This window comes from Zingiber officinale, chromosome 8B (genome assembly GCF_018446385.1).
Source record: "Zingiber officinale cultivar Zhangliang chromosome 8B, Zo_v1.1, whole genome shotgun sequence".
Taxonomy (NCBI): domain Eukaryota; kingdom Viridiplantae; phylum Streptophyta; class Magnoliopsida; order Zingiberales; family Zingiberaceae; genus Zingiber; species Zingiber officinale.
Window position 1 is genome coordinate 101283970 of NC_056001.1, and position 13604 is coordinate 101297573.

A 13604-nucleotide genomic window follows, 5' to 3' on the forward strand; every position below is an offset into this window, starting at 1 on the left:
ACGGTTCGTCGGAATATATTCTCCACCAGCCCGACATTTGTCATCTCCTCTTCGTTCAACTTTTTTGCATAGCAGAGGATCACCGTTCCTTAAAAAATTACCTGCATCGTTCTTCAAAAATTTACCTAGACCGTTCCATAGAAATTTATCTGCATCATTCATTGCCTATCACCTTTGGTTCGGTTCGGACGCAGATTGTTTTCTTCAGGAAGACACCTTCACAGTTTGAAAATGTCTTCAAAAGGATAAAATAGAAATTTAAGACATTACCAAAATGCCTACGCAATTGGGAGAAAACGCAAAACTACTTGTGCTTTTTGGTAAATCGCCCATTATTTTCTTGAAATTTCAAAAATAGAAAGATTTATATATTTATTTTTTGAATAGAGTCGTAAAGAGAGTCTAACGGCTAACGGGTCATTTACGAAAATTAGAGACTTTTCGGACTTTGGAACAAAGACAAAGATGTGAAGTTGAAATTTATGAAAAGTAGGAGTTTTTTTTAGTATAAAATGCGACTCGCAGCAGAAATTGTGCGGAATTTGAGGCATTGCCACATTCCCGGCCGCCGGTCATCACCGTACACCTCGTGCCCCAGACTTTCTCCTTTTTATCCCACCCGTCGCTGTAGCAATTGACTTAATTGCTCAGGTAATCCCGCATGACCATCCCCGCTCCAACCCCTTCCCCGAAGGACGCCTCGCCGGATTCCGACCTGACCGCCGCCAACGATGGCGCATCTCGAGAGGGTAGGGCCCCGAAGGGAGACGCGGTCGTCGAGGCCGGGGGAGGAGTAGACAAGAAGGCCGAGGAAGGAGATCGCCCCATGGATGTCGGAGACGCACCCACGCCGGCGCTCGCAACTGTTTTCCGAATTCGGCTCAAGCAGCCATCGTCCAGCCTTCGGCATAAGAAGAACGTCCCTGATCTCTGCCGCAACTTCAGGTTCTCCTCTCTTGATTCGGGGGGTAGAATGATTCTCAATGTATATGTGTCGATATTGGATTTTTTTTTTTAAAAAAAAAAACGATTCCCCGCTAGAAAGTTTCTGCTTTTATTCTTAATATGACTTCTATCGAGTATTTTCTGGCTTTTCTATGATGGTCGAACCCTTTTTTTTTTTTTTTTTAATCTATTGAGTTCTGTCATGACAGCCGTACCAAACGCCTGAAGTTTTAACGTTTCTACTCATTTTGTTGGGCAGTGCAGTTGCTTGGTGCGGTAAGTTGAATGCTATTGCATGCGCATCAGAGACATGCGCTAGAATACCAAGGTCAGCATATCTCAAAGAAGCTATTATCTTTCTTTCTTTTTTTACAATTTAGATTCCAAGTTTGTTATTTTTCCCATTATGAACTTGTTTGAATTGCTTTCTTTTCAAGACGGTGGACTTTAGCATAGAAATCACCTACGGAAGATTTGCTATCCTAGATACTGATCATCGAGTAAAGCTAGCGATGGTGAAGTTTGCCAGTATTTTCAACTATAGTTTTTCTTTCGAACTATAGAATCTTTTTTGTTAACTATTAGAGCTACACCTAATTTCTCCTAGACAATTGTATGTTTGACTTCAACTTTTGAGACACCCACATCTATTTTAGTATTCTTTTTATATTTAATTAGTTTTTTTGTACAATTTACCTAATTACTGGATACACTGACTGAAAATTTGACAGGTTGAACCATAATCTTATTAAAGTGTTAGCCATAAGGTTACCCAACGATTACAAGAGTCCAGCATTTTATCCTACTAATGATATCTCATCAGCATCTTTTTGCTGAAAAACAAAACTGAAATATCCATCCATGTTAATGATCCTCTTTTTTTTTTTATTAAAGTTACATTTTGAATATTCATTTTTAGTTTTAAATCTTTATTTTCTAAATTTTCTTTTCATAATCCAGCTGAGTTTAAACTTTTTTGCATATTCATCAATTGGCACATCATTTGCAAAGGTGGTACTAGGAAAAAAAACTTGTTATGGTTAGTGCTTCCTTACAAAATTTGATCAACTAGCTTAGGCAGCAAACTAACTTTTTTCCTACTAGTTTAGGCAAATGGTTATGATTGTTATCTATCCTCTGTAACACTCTTTAGAATGAAGTTTATGCATTGAGTTTCTAGATTCTGTACTAATTGGTTGAAGAGCATAGAAAATTTTTTCATTCTTATTTTTGTGGATTTCCATTAAGGCTATGGCGATTCCAGTTACATATAATAGCTGATCAAGCTTTCATCTGGTCATGATATTTGTCATTGATAGAATGGTGAATATACCTACTCTCATTGTATCCTAGCATGTATGCACACCCCTTGGAATGGGTTCTTTCCATTATACTGCTCAGCTGGTAGTTAATACATAGTCCTTACCACTATTATCTTAGTAAGATCTTATGCTATTCCTTTCTTTAACGGACTTTACATATTTTTTTCTCTTTTGGCTACTGTTGTTCATGAAAAAAAATCCTGGATAGGTATATTTAAAACTATTTGACAATAAACATCTTGGTATCAATTGTAAGTTGTCTAAAACTTCTATAGCTGTCACCTTTAGTTTTAAAGTGGGACAAGCTAGATAACACCTATAAAAATGGTTAAAAGTAGGTGGCTGACAGAATGCACATATAAATTGGTGTAACTTAACAAAAAATTAATGTAAAAATAGATTGTTTCTTTGTTATTTTACTTATTAATTCATATCTGACATATCTCCCTAATTGTAAGCTTAATTCAATGACATTTTCCACGTTCATGTTAAGTAGGCCAGTATTTAGTTGTCATTACTTTCAAGTTCTTTCACTAAGCCATTAACATGTTTTGATATAGCTTTCTGTGTCTGAGAATTTTGGAAATGCCATATTTTTGTTCAAGTCATGTGGTGTTTGCTATCATCTTACTGGTTTTGTTTCAGTTCAACCACCAATCCTCCATTTTGGATTCCGATACACATTGTCAACCCTGAACGACCTACGGAATGTGCTGTCTTCAATGTCAAAGCTGGTAATTTGTGTTATCAAATATCAACTACAATTTTTTTTTTATACATTTGCAATGTTTTTTTTATGTTCCAGAATCACAAAATAGAGGAATGAATACATGTGAAGTTATATAATTACTGATTTGTTACATGAAATTTCACAAACTTGAAGACGGTAAAGATGAGTGCAGAGAAACAAACCTTCAATAGCAGTTGATTTCATAACAATGTTTATCTAAAGGTACAATCAGTGTTAAATATTTGGAGGGATTCTGCTCCATTGGTGATGGCTTCTTACTTGGTATCCTTATGTAAGCATATATAGGTCTACTAAACTTTCTTGGTAGACTTACATGCTTTGATTGAATATCATTTACATATTTATCTAAAGTCTTCATTGCTTATCTTCAGGGATTTGATGATTTTTTTGTTGAAATTCTCTTCTCTAAATGGCTGCTTTAACACCATTTATTGGAAGCTTTTCTAGTCTCATCACAATGCTTATTGTAAATACAATTATACTCGTAAGTTCCACTTGCTCAATCTTCAATGACTTTTGTACTAGCTTGATGGCTAACTCACCAAAATCGTTTCACCAATTTGTATTGGTGGCCTCTATTTCTCAAACTTGACATACACACTTCCCTACATATGTTGACATGACGCCAACTTGGGTATGGATATGAACAAAGAGTTCAAGCAAATTGTCTGCAAGAGGAAAAGGAAGAAGATAACTACCTAGGGGAAGCCTATCTAGGGCTTTGTAGGATGCTTGTGTCATGTGGGGTGGAAAGGAAGTTTGACGAACTCACATGTGGGAGGGAGGGGGGTTTAACAATCGCATGGGGAGGTGTCTTGCTCACGTATTAGGAAATGAAGAGGAAGGAGTCCTTGCAATTGTGGGGAAATGGAGGTGGCAAATGGAGGAGTGCAACAACTGATTTAGGTTATGTGATTTTAAAAAACCACCCAATTTTTTAAGAATTTCAAAATACCCTTAAATTGTTAGGCATTTTCACAATGGTCCTTAAGATATAAACATTATATGCCTTATATACTATATACATTTAGTATTTTATATTATATATACTATATTACATACATTATATTTATATCTTCAAGGTCCATTGTGTCCTCTTACCTATGTCCTAAGTTAGGACCTTTTTTTGACGACTTCCTATGCTCCCTTTGGGAAAAAAAAAAAATCAAATGTCACTTCATTTGAATCCATACCCATGTGGGATTTCCGTATCTGAGTCTGTGTAATCTAGGTGGTGGCTTTAACTGGTCTTCATTCATAACTATACGAATGCTGTGAAGCTTCTCCTAGTTTTTGAAGAGTAGAGTCATTAGTTAACATAAACTTATTCTTTCCTTTGGCACTTGCATTGTGCCCTCTTTTTAAACTTGGAAGGAGTGTTCCTGTACTCTGTAGTGTTTCTTACTTTGACTATTTAATTTATCAACATGGAGTCATCTTTAACCTAGACTTATCTTATTGCTGTTTTTTTTTTCTTTCCATTTTGGTAAGGACTTTGCTAGTTATTTGTCTAATTCTTCTCTTTTAGACAGAAAACTTTACCTTAAATTCATAAATATGAATATATCCACTCAATTGTTGTTTCTTTCATTTACCTGATTGGAAAATGATTCATTAGAAATCTTTTTCTCTTCATGCCATGCTTTTGATCAATGAATAATAAGATAAACTCATAAACACCTTGAAAGAGGAGATGTATGTCCTATATAGCATATGCATGTTGAGTTAATGACTGATTTTTTAGAATAAAAGAATTAGTTTACTTGTAAATAACCCTGGTTGTTAACTCATAACATGATCCTCTGTATTTTATCTTTAACACAATGTATGATAATTGTGCATCCTTTTTCCAGATTCTCCAGGTGATTCTGTCCGGTTTATTGAATGGTCTCCTAGGTCCTGCCGTTGTGCCTTATTGGTGGGAAATTTACAGGGAAGGATCACAATATGGACTCAGCCCTGTCAAGTAAGAATCTAGATTAATAAGGATGAGACTCCATCTTTGATAATTTTTAATATGAAAGAGCATCGATTTTAACCAATTATATACTGTTTCCTGTCTTCCCTTTCTAGAATTGAATTATTTTTTGTGCAAAAATTTAAAGTGTTTCATCCTTAGTACTCTCGTTTTGTAATTAAAGTTAAGATCACTATGATCATGGTTGCAGTTGACATTTGGAATCGTAATGTATTGATCAGATCAGTTGATTATGTGCATAGTGCAATATTTGGGTCTATCCTTCAGTTGCAGGAAGCCCTCCAGTGCCAGATTTTAGTGGTTCTAGCAATTAGTTTTTGACTGTTTGGATTCGAGATTGAAATGACTGTTTTTAGCCATCTCATCTTGCCTCTCAATTGTTTTCATAAGTCAAAATTATCTCAACTCTCAACTCGCTAATAATTAAGTACATACTTGGGTAGATCCATTTTCAAATTTCAACTGCTGATTTTCATTTAAGCGGAGAGTCATTAATCTAATGTGATTACTTCTTTGGTTTGAGTTAATCAAATTTGAGACTAGATTGAGAATATTAATTATACTAAGTGTTAAAATTAGTAAATGCCGACCCCACCTAATGAGATAAGACTTGGTGGTTGTGGTTGTTTAAATAGAAGATTTATTTCTAGGCTCTGGATCTAGCCTTGATACACACCTGAGAAACATTCTTTGATTAATATATCATTTCTATGACAAAATATTAACAATTTTATCAACAAGTTAGGAGATAGTTTAAATAGATGATTCTGGTTATTATATAAGCTCTGGACCAAGCAACATGCACACCTGATAAACATGGCTTGGCAATTCATTCCTTGAGTAATAGATCATTTCTATGACAAATAAGAAAAACAAAATAAAAGAAACTATTCATGAATCATTCACACAGGCTTTTCTACTCAACTGTCTTTGATTTCATCAAGATTAACCTAGAATGACTTTCTAGTCCATTTTGGCACCTAAAGATCTTACTAAAACTTGATTATGTATCCTCTGATTGACCTAAACTCAGGCCTAGTATAAGGAATTTTACAATTTTTCATGTAAATGAGACTTTGTGGGATTGATTAGAGGCATAACATTAGTTCGGTCTAGTTGGCAATAACTGTGACTGTTCTAATCTACTCAGGACAATGGTACTGAACCAATAAACTCTTTCTGCCTCTTATAAGTACTATTTGCAAGGGAAAAAAAGCAAGGAAACATATGATATTTTGGTCCACTCATTTATTTGATTTTTCCTCATTTTCTCTTCCTGATGTTAATTGCAGGGTCGAGTGAATCTTGTACGGGATGCTAGTTGCTGGCTTTGTGAATATGAATGGAAACAAGATCATGCTGTTGCAACGAAATGGCTATCAGGGATGAATTTGGTGTGCAACTCATTCTATATTTGTTTTCCACTTATGTTGGCCCTTCCCCTTTTCACTTTCCAATCTTGATATTTTGATTGTGATTTTTATTGTGGATCACAAGTTTCATTATTATGAAACCCAATATGCAAGGTAACATGTACTTTGTTTCTCGAACTTGGTAGAATCTCTCCCGCTCCCTCACATTGGTTTCAATGCGACATGACATTAGTATGTGTACGGACTAAGAAGACTGACACCAGTGTTTTGGAATTTAACTGATAGAAGGTGCAAGTGAAAGCAGCTATAGTGAAGATTCTCAATCGATGGTGATGACTTGCTGACCCTTGCCTATGAGCAATCATTGTTAAGGAAGAGTCAGGCATTGAGAACCATGAGACAGAGGAAGGATGCACAAATTGATTAAGGTCCAAATTTTAACCTGGTTGAATTAAAAATGGTCCAAACCAATTAAGCCAACTCCACCACCTGTTCTCAAGAAGCAACGTAATTTAACCCCTAAGTTTAGGTAATTACTACAATACATTTAAGTACAAATTAAACCAGTACTTGTATATTAGTTATCTATGTATTATTTTATTAATCATATTACTGTATGAGATCAATAATTTGAAATAACTTGATATTTGTTAATTCTGTAATATGTTTTCTAAATTACTTATTAATAATCTAATACTTGTAGATATATTAATTTGACAGCACTAATATTTGGTGCTATTTTATGTCATATCAGCATCAATAATGTAGATTTAACATTCATATCATACTAAAAGACTATAATAGAATTTAAACTTTGTTGAACCCCTGTATAATGTCCAAATTTCTATTGTCTCCAATTGTATAAAATTATGGGTTGGATGCCCAAATCCATACTTGCATTGGATATTTGTCTAAATGCAAGTGATGCGGCGATAAGGAGGGGCCCACCCTGCAGGGGTTGGTTGCCACGATGGAGGTTAAAGTTAGGGTGGTCAACGTTCAGATATCATATGACTAAACGGATGATAATCGTATTGGCCGGTCGGGCGATTAGCCCCTAACCGGGAGGAGAAGGTTCTGGTCTGACCCCACTTTTGACTTGGGAAGGTGTGTCAAACAACCAATGCTCAATGGGGTGTTGTTGGATGCCAAAAGAGGAGGAGACGATATGTAGAATCCTGGTCGAGCAGCTACCCGCTTGGCCCGGTAACAGGACTCGGCACATGCGCAGTGGAGTTTCGGCCGAGCGGACGCGGTACAAGCGCAGTGAAGTTCTGGCCGAGCGGCTAACCCGCTTGGCCTAGCAACGGACCCACTGTGTTATCTCTCAACATCTTTTTGGGAGTTAGTACCTCTAACACCAAGCATGGTTGACAAGAAGATCGTATGACGGAAGCTTCCACTATCACATCAGAGATATGCTCGGCTTGTTAAGGTATTGTGTCAGAGACACTTTACTGACAAGTCTTTTCAGGAGAAACTTTGAGAAGCGTGCTCGCTTGGGGAAGCGTGCACGCGCGCTACAGGATATCTATATAGGGGGTCCAAGCATCGATGGAGGTACGCGATATACACTATTTGCGCTATAGAGTTCATTCTTGTTGCTCTGCCTTCTATATCATCGCCGATGACTGACTTGAGGGTCAGAGGGTCAACGCCGAGACCCCTTTCCTGGCTCGGCATTGACGTCATTTGTTTTGCAAGGCGGAGCAGAGTCTATGCAGCGAGACCTCCACATCTCCAGCTTTCTATCTCATCAACTTTCGGACAAGATCATATTGGTGCCGTCTGTGGGAACTTAACCTGCATCCGAGTTGAGAAGATGGAGGACGCTGGGCGACTCACTACCGTGACACTCACCAAGGAGGAGCTCGACATGCTCGTGCAAGCTCGAGCGGCAAAGATGGTCGAGCACCGGTAACAACAAGCGTTAGTCGATTGACAAGCACCACAACCTGCAACGTTGGCAGCCGGAAGACGAGCGGGGCTAGAAGACCAAGCGGAACAAGTTTCCGTATGGGGGTAGAATAGGAGGCCGACCGGCACACAGGGGGAAGTGTCGCACGCGCTAATCCCCTTCCATCGTGCCTTGTTCCAAACCCTCTCAGAAATAGTCCAGGCGAACCAGGAACGGGGATCATCTTCTGATGATGCTCCTGTTCGAGATACACGAAAAGGCAAGGCGCCCGGAAGTCACGCTTCGCCCGAACGGATCAATCTGCAGTTCTCTCAAGAGATCTTGCGTGACCCTTTGCCCAGGCATTATACCCTGCTGGCAATCGGGGAATACAACGGAGCGACTGATCCAGATGATTATCTGGAAAAGTTTGATAATGCAGCCACGCTACACCAGTACACAGATGGGGTGAAGTGTGGAGTCTTTCTCGTTACGCTCTCCGGATTAGCGCAGCGCTGGTTCAGAAGATTGCAGGACGGATCAATACGCAGCTTCAAGGACTTCCGAGCTGTATTCCTGCACCATTTTGCCAGCAGCCGACGTTATCAAAAGACGAGCATCAGCCTCTTTGCCCTAAAGCAAGGGCCCAAGGAAGCGCTCAGAGCGTACATTAGGCGCTTTAACCAAGTAGCCATGGACATTCCATCGGTCTCTTCCGAGATGCTAATGAACGTCTTCATCCAGGGGCTCGTCGAAGGAGAGTTCTTCCGGTCATTCATCAGAAAGCCGCCCAGGGACTTCAACCACTTGCTCAAGAAGGCCACTGAATACATAAATATGGAAGAAGCCCAAGCGGCAAGGAAAAAGGAAACACTGACCGAACCCTCGACAGTGTCCGAGCGTCGACCGTCGAACAACCACCAACCGCCCAAAGGGCCAAGGGCAGAGGGAGCGCGGTTACACCAGGAGGCCAGGACACATGCCGTGCAGCATGTGGCCTCCGGTCGTCATAAGGCTGCAAAAGGCAAGGTATGAACGCCAATGTTCTGCTTTTTTCATTAGTCTGCGACGCACAACACGCGCGACTGCTATGATCTGACACCGATCATTAGTCGACCGACGCCGAGAGGATATCGCCGCCGATCTCGGTCGCCCGATCGACGCCATAGGCAAAGATCCACGGGGCGGTGTGAGGAGAAAGAAGGGCGCCCGAGTGATGCGATCAACAACACCAGCAGAGGGATAACACGGGTCCCTCTCAACTCCCTGCCGAGCAGAATATACCCTCAGCTCGGGAAGAAGAAAATAGAAGCAATGCCGCCCGAGGAGAAATAGGCATGATCGCCGGAGGGCCGACCGACGGCGACTCCAATAGAGCCAGGAAGTCGCACGCTCATCGATTGGAAATCCACGCTATGGGATGTAGCAAGGAGAGGGCCGAAGGGTCCGAGATCAGCTTCGGTCCCAGAGATTTGGAGGGAGTGGTGATCCCTCACGACGGCGCGTTGATCATCCGAGCGGTAATTGCCAATTATACTATTCACCGAACTTTTGTTGACACAGGAAGTTAAGTGAACATCATCTTCAAGAAGGCGTTCGATCAGTTGCAAATCGATCGAAGTGAGTTGCTGTTTATGACAACCCCGCTCTACGATTTCACAGGCAATGAGGTATTACCGCTTGGACAGGCCAGGCTGGCCATCTCGCTCAGAGAAGAGCCGCTGAGGAGAATCAGGACCTTAAACTTCATCGTGGTGGATGCACCATCGGCCTACAACGTCATCTTGGGCCGACCGACCCTCAACGAATTTCGGACAGTGGTGTCTACATACTACCAAAAGATTAAATTCCAAGTGGATGGTCGGGTGGGAGAAGTCAAAGGTGACCAGCTTGCGCGAAATGGTCAAGTCGGAAGCTAGGAACGCTCTGAAGAATCCACGCCTGGAGGTGAACACAATCACCGAAAAACCTCCTACATTGGTATACGAAGAAAAGGAGGAGGTTCGGATCCACCCAAACTGGATGGAAGCAACTACCTTTATCGCCGTCGACCTGGAGGGGGAGAAGAAGGCGGAATTAGTCGCCTGCCTCAGACAAAATCACGATGTGTTCGCATGGTCGACACACGAGCTTCTTGGAATCTCACCGAGCGTCGCTTAGCATGAGCTTCACGTTCGACCAAACGCTCGGCCGATAAAGCAAAGGAAAAGAGATTTCAGCACGGAGCAAAACTTGATCATCCGGGCGGAAATAAAAAAACTGTTAGAGGCCTGCTATATAAGAGAAGTCCAATTCCCAAGCTGGCTCGCTAACGTCGTGCTTGTCTCCAAGCCGGGAAATAAGTGGCGGGTCTGCATCGATTTCCGTAACCTGAATAAGGCATGCCCAAAGGATTTTTATTCGCTGCCTCGGATAGACCAAATGGTGGACTCTACTGCGAGCTGTGAGTTGATCTGTATGCTTGATGCTTATCAAGGTTATCATCAAGTGTCGCTCGCCCGAGAGGACCAGGAGAAGGTTGCTTTATCACTGCCGACGGAACGTTCTACTACAACATCATGCCGTTTGGACTCAAGAACGCGGACGCTACCTACCAGCGGCTTATGAACAAGGTGTTCCAGAGGCGGATTGGGCGTAACATGAAGGTATATGTGGACGACTTATTGATAAAATCTCTTCGTGCTATTGACCTATGCGCAGATATTGACGAGACCTGCCAAACTCTTAGGGCTCATGGGATAAAATTGAACCCGAATAAATGTCTGTTTGGCGCGAAGAGTGGTCGTTTCCTAGGTTACATCGTCACTGAGCGGGGCATCGCCGAGCTACAAAATTCCAGTGGGACGCCGAGTGTGATCGGGCGTTAGAAGAACTCAAGAAGTATCTTAATTCCTTACCTGTATTAGTCAAGCCGATTGTTGGTGAGCCGCTCTGTTTCTATCTATCATCCAACGAACATGCGGTTGGATCGGCTTTAGTAAGGCAGAACGGTCAGGAACAATAGCCTGTATACTTTTTAAGTCATATATTGAAGGATGCAGAGTCTCGCTACACCGGTCTGGAAAAATTAGCTTATGCATTGATACTCGTCGCTCGGAGGCTTCGTCCATACTTTCTAGCACACTCAATCATCCTGCTGACTAACAATGCCTTGGGGCGGGTCCTTCTCAACCCCGAGGCATTTGGGAGGCTAATCAAATTGACGACCGAGTTAAGCGAATTCGGCATAGAATATCAACCCCGAATGGCAATCAAGGCCCAAGCCTTGGCTGATTTCATCACAGAGGTCCAGAATGTCGAGCCGGAGGTAACTTGAGGATATATATGGATGGTTCGTCCACTCGGCAAGGTAGCGGGATTGACATAACATTAAGCTCACCACAGGAAGACCGTATGCACCTGTCCGTACGGCTGGACTACAGAGCCACCAATAATGAAATTGAGTATGAAGCATTGATAGCCGGCTTACAGGCAGCCCGACATGTGGGAGTCGTTAAAGTCTTCATCCATTCGGACTCTCAGCTGGCTGCTCAGCATCTATCAGGGACGTTCGAGATAAACAATGCTCGACTTAAGCTCTACGCGAAAGCCTTCGAGAAGCTGAAAGCCAACTTTAAGGAGGTCGTCATACAGAAGATCCCTCGATCGGAGAACCAAGCAACAGATGAGTTGGCAAGATTAGCCAGCTCCTTGACGTCTATCGCCATAGAGCATCCGATCGAACAAGTCTCATTAGTGGCGCATATCAACAGGACTGAAGGGATAACCCTCCCGAGTGACTGGAGAACGACACTGATCACACTGGCTGATCAGGAGGAAGCCCGTCTACTGAAAAAGAGAGTCGGACGGTTCACTCTTGTCAGAGATTAGTTGTATAAAAGAGCCTTCTTTAGGCCCCTGCTCAAATGCATCGAGCCGGAAGATGCCGAGTACATCTTGAAGGAAGTACATCAGGGCTCTTGTGGAGGTCACCCGGGTGGTTGTTCGTTGGCCCGGAAGATACTCCTGACTGGATATTTTTGGCCCACTCTTCAAGAGGACTCCGCTCGGACAGTAGGCACTTGCCTGTCCTGCCAAAAATATCAAAATATTCCACACCATCCGACCGAGGAGATAAAGACGTCAACGGTGTCTTGCCCGTTCGACCAATGGGGCATGGACATCGTTGGGCCATTCCCCATGGTAACAAGTCAGCGGAGATTCCTGATCGTCGCGGTGGACTACTTCTCGAATTGGGTGGAAGTTGAGCCGTTCGCAAGAATAACCGAGCATATGATCATTAAGTTTGTTTGGCAGAACATCATATGCCGGTTCGGCATCCCACGTCGGCTCGTATCATATAATGGGAGACAATTCGCCGGTCAGAATCTTAGAAAGTGGTGCGAGGGCTATGACATCCAGCAGACCTTCACCTCTGTGGCCTATCCAGAGAGCAACGAGCAAGCGGAAGTTGCCAATAGGGAAATCCTCATAGGGCTACGAGCTCGGCTCGACCACATCGGAGGCAACTGGGTTAACAATCAACCCAGTGTGTTGTGGGCCTTCGTATAACCCCAAAGGAGGGGGCCGACGTAACTCCTTTCCACTTAGTATACGGCGGCGAAGCAGTCGTCCCTGTAGAGGTTATAGAGTGGAATCTGATCGGGTGCGGTTTTACGACGAAGGAAATGCTGGATGGAGATTCATAGAGCTCAACTTGGTGGACGAGATGCGGGCTAAAGCAGCCATTCGGCAAATGGCGCACCGACAATGGATGAAGCAGAATTATAACCGGAGGGTGATCCCGAGGTCTTTCCAGGTCGGCGATCTCGTGTGGAAGAAAGTAAAGCTAGTCGACGACGTCGCCAAGCTTGAAGCCCCATGGGTGGGACCTTTTAAGGTCGTGCAGAGGCTTCGCTCAAGCGCCTACTACTTGGAGGATGAGAATGGAAGGCAACTTGAGCGGTCGTGGAGTGCGAATCATCTCCAACCCAACAGGGTCGGATGAGAGGTGCGTAAGTGAACACAGATGTATTTGTATATTGCTTCATGGATGCAGGACAAATATGAATAAAAGTGAAGTACACCACTTTTGAGCTGAGTCAACAGTCGAGCGACGACCTTAAACCTTTGTCTTCACCAACGGTCGGGCGACGACCTTAAACCCTCGTCTTCACCAACGGTCGAGTGACGACCTTAAACCCCTATCGTCATCAACGGTTGAGCGGCGACCTTAAACTCTCGTCTTCACCAACGGTCGAGTGGTGACCTTAAACCCTCGTCTTCACCAACGGTCAAGCGGCGACCTTAAACCCCTGTCGTCATCAACGATCTAGTGGCGACCTTAAACGCCTGTCAT

At 42.5% G+C, this 13604-nt stretch overlaps 1 protein-coding gene across 2 annotated transcripts in view; it reads left to right on the forward strand.

The window, feature by feature from the left end:
- Positions 1–538: 538 nt before the first annotated feature.
- The window catches only part of LOC122016038 (mediator of RNA polymerase II transcription subunit 16-like), a 37833-nt gene continuing 24767 nt past the window's right edge, over positions 539–13604 (forward strand). Inside the window, exons 1-5 of one of the 2 annotated variants that reach the window (XM_042573183.1) lie at positions 539–945; positions 1205–1273; positions 2913–3001; positions 4872–4984; positions 6289–6390. In XM_042573183.1, coding sequence (XP_042429117.1) covers positions 662–945; positions 1205–1273; positions 2913–3001; positions 4872–4984; positions 6289–6390 — 657 coding nt within the window. In that variant the 5' untranslated portion in view covers positions 539–661. The remainder of the gene's footprint in view (positions 946–1204; positions 1274–2912; positions 3002–4871; positions 4985–6288; positions 6391–13604) is intronic. The other variant, XM_042573184.1, reaches the window with a different exon arrangement.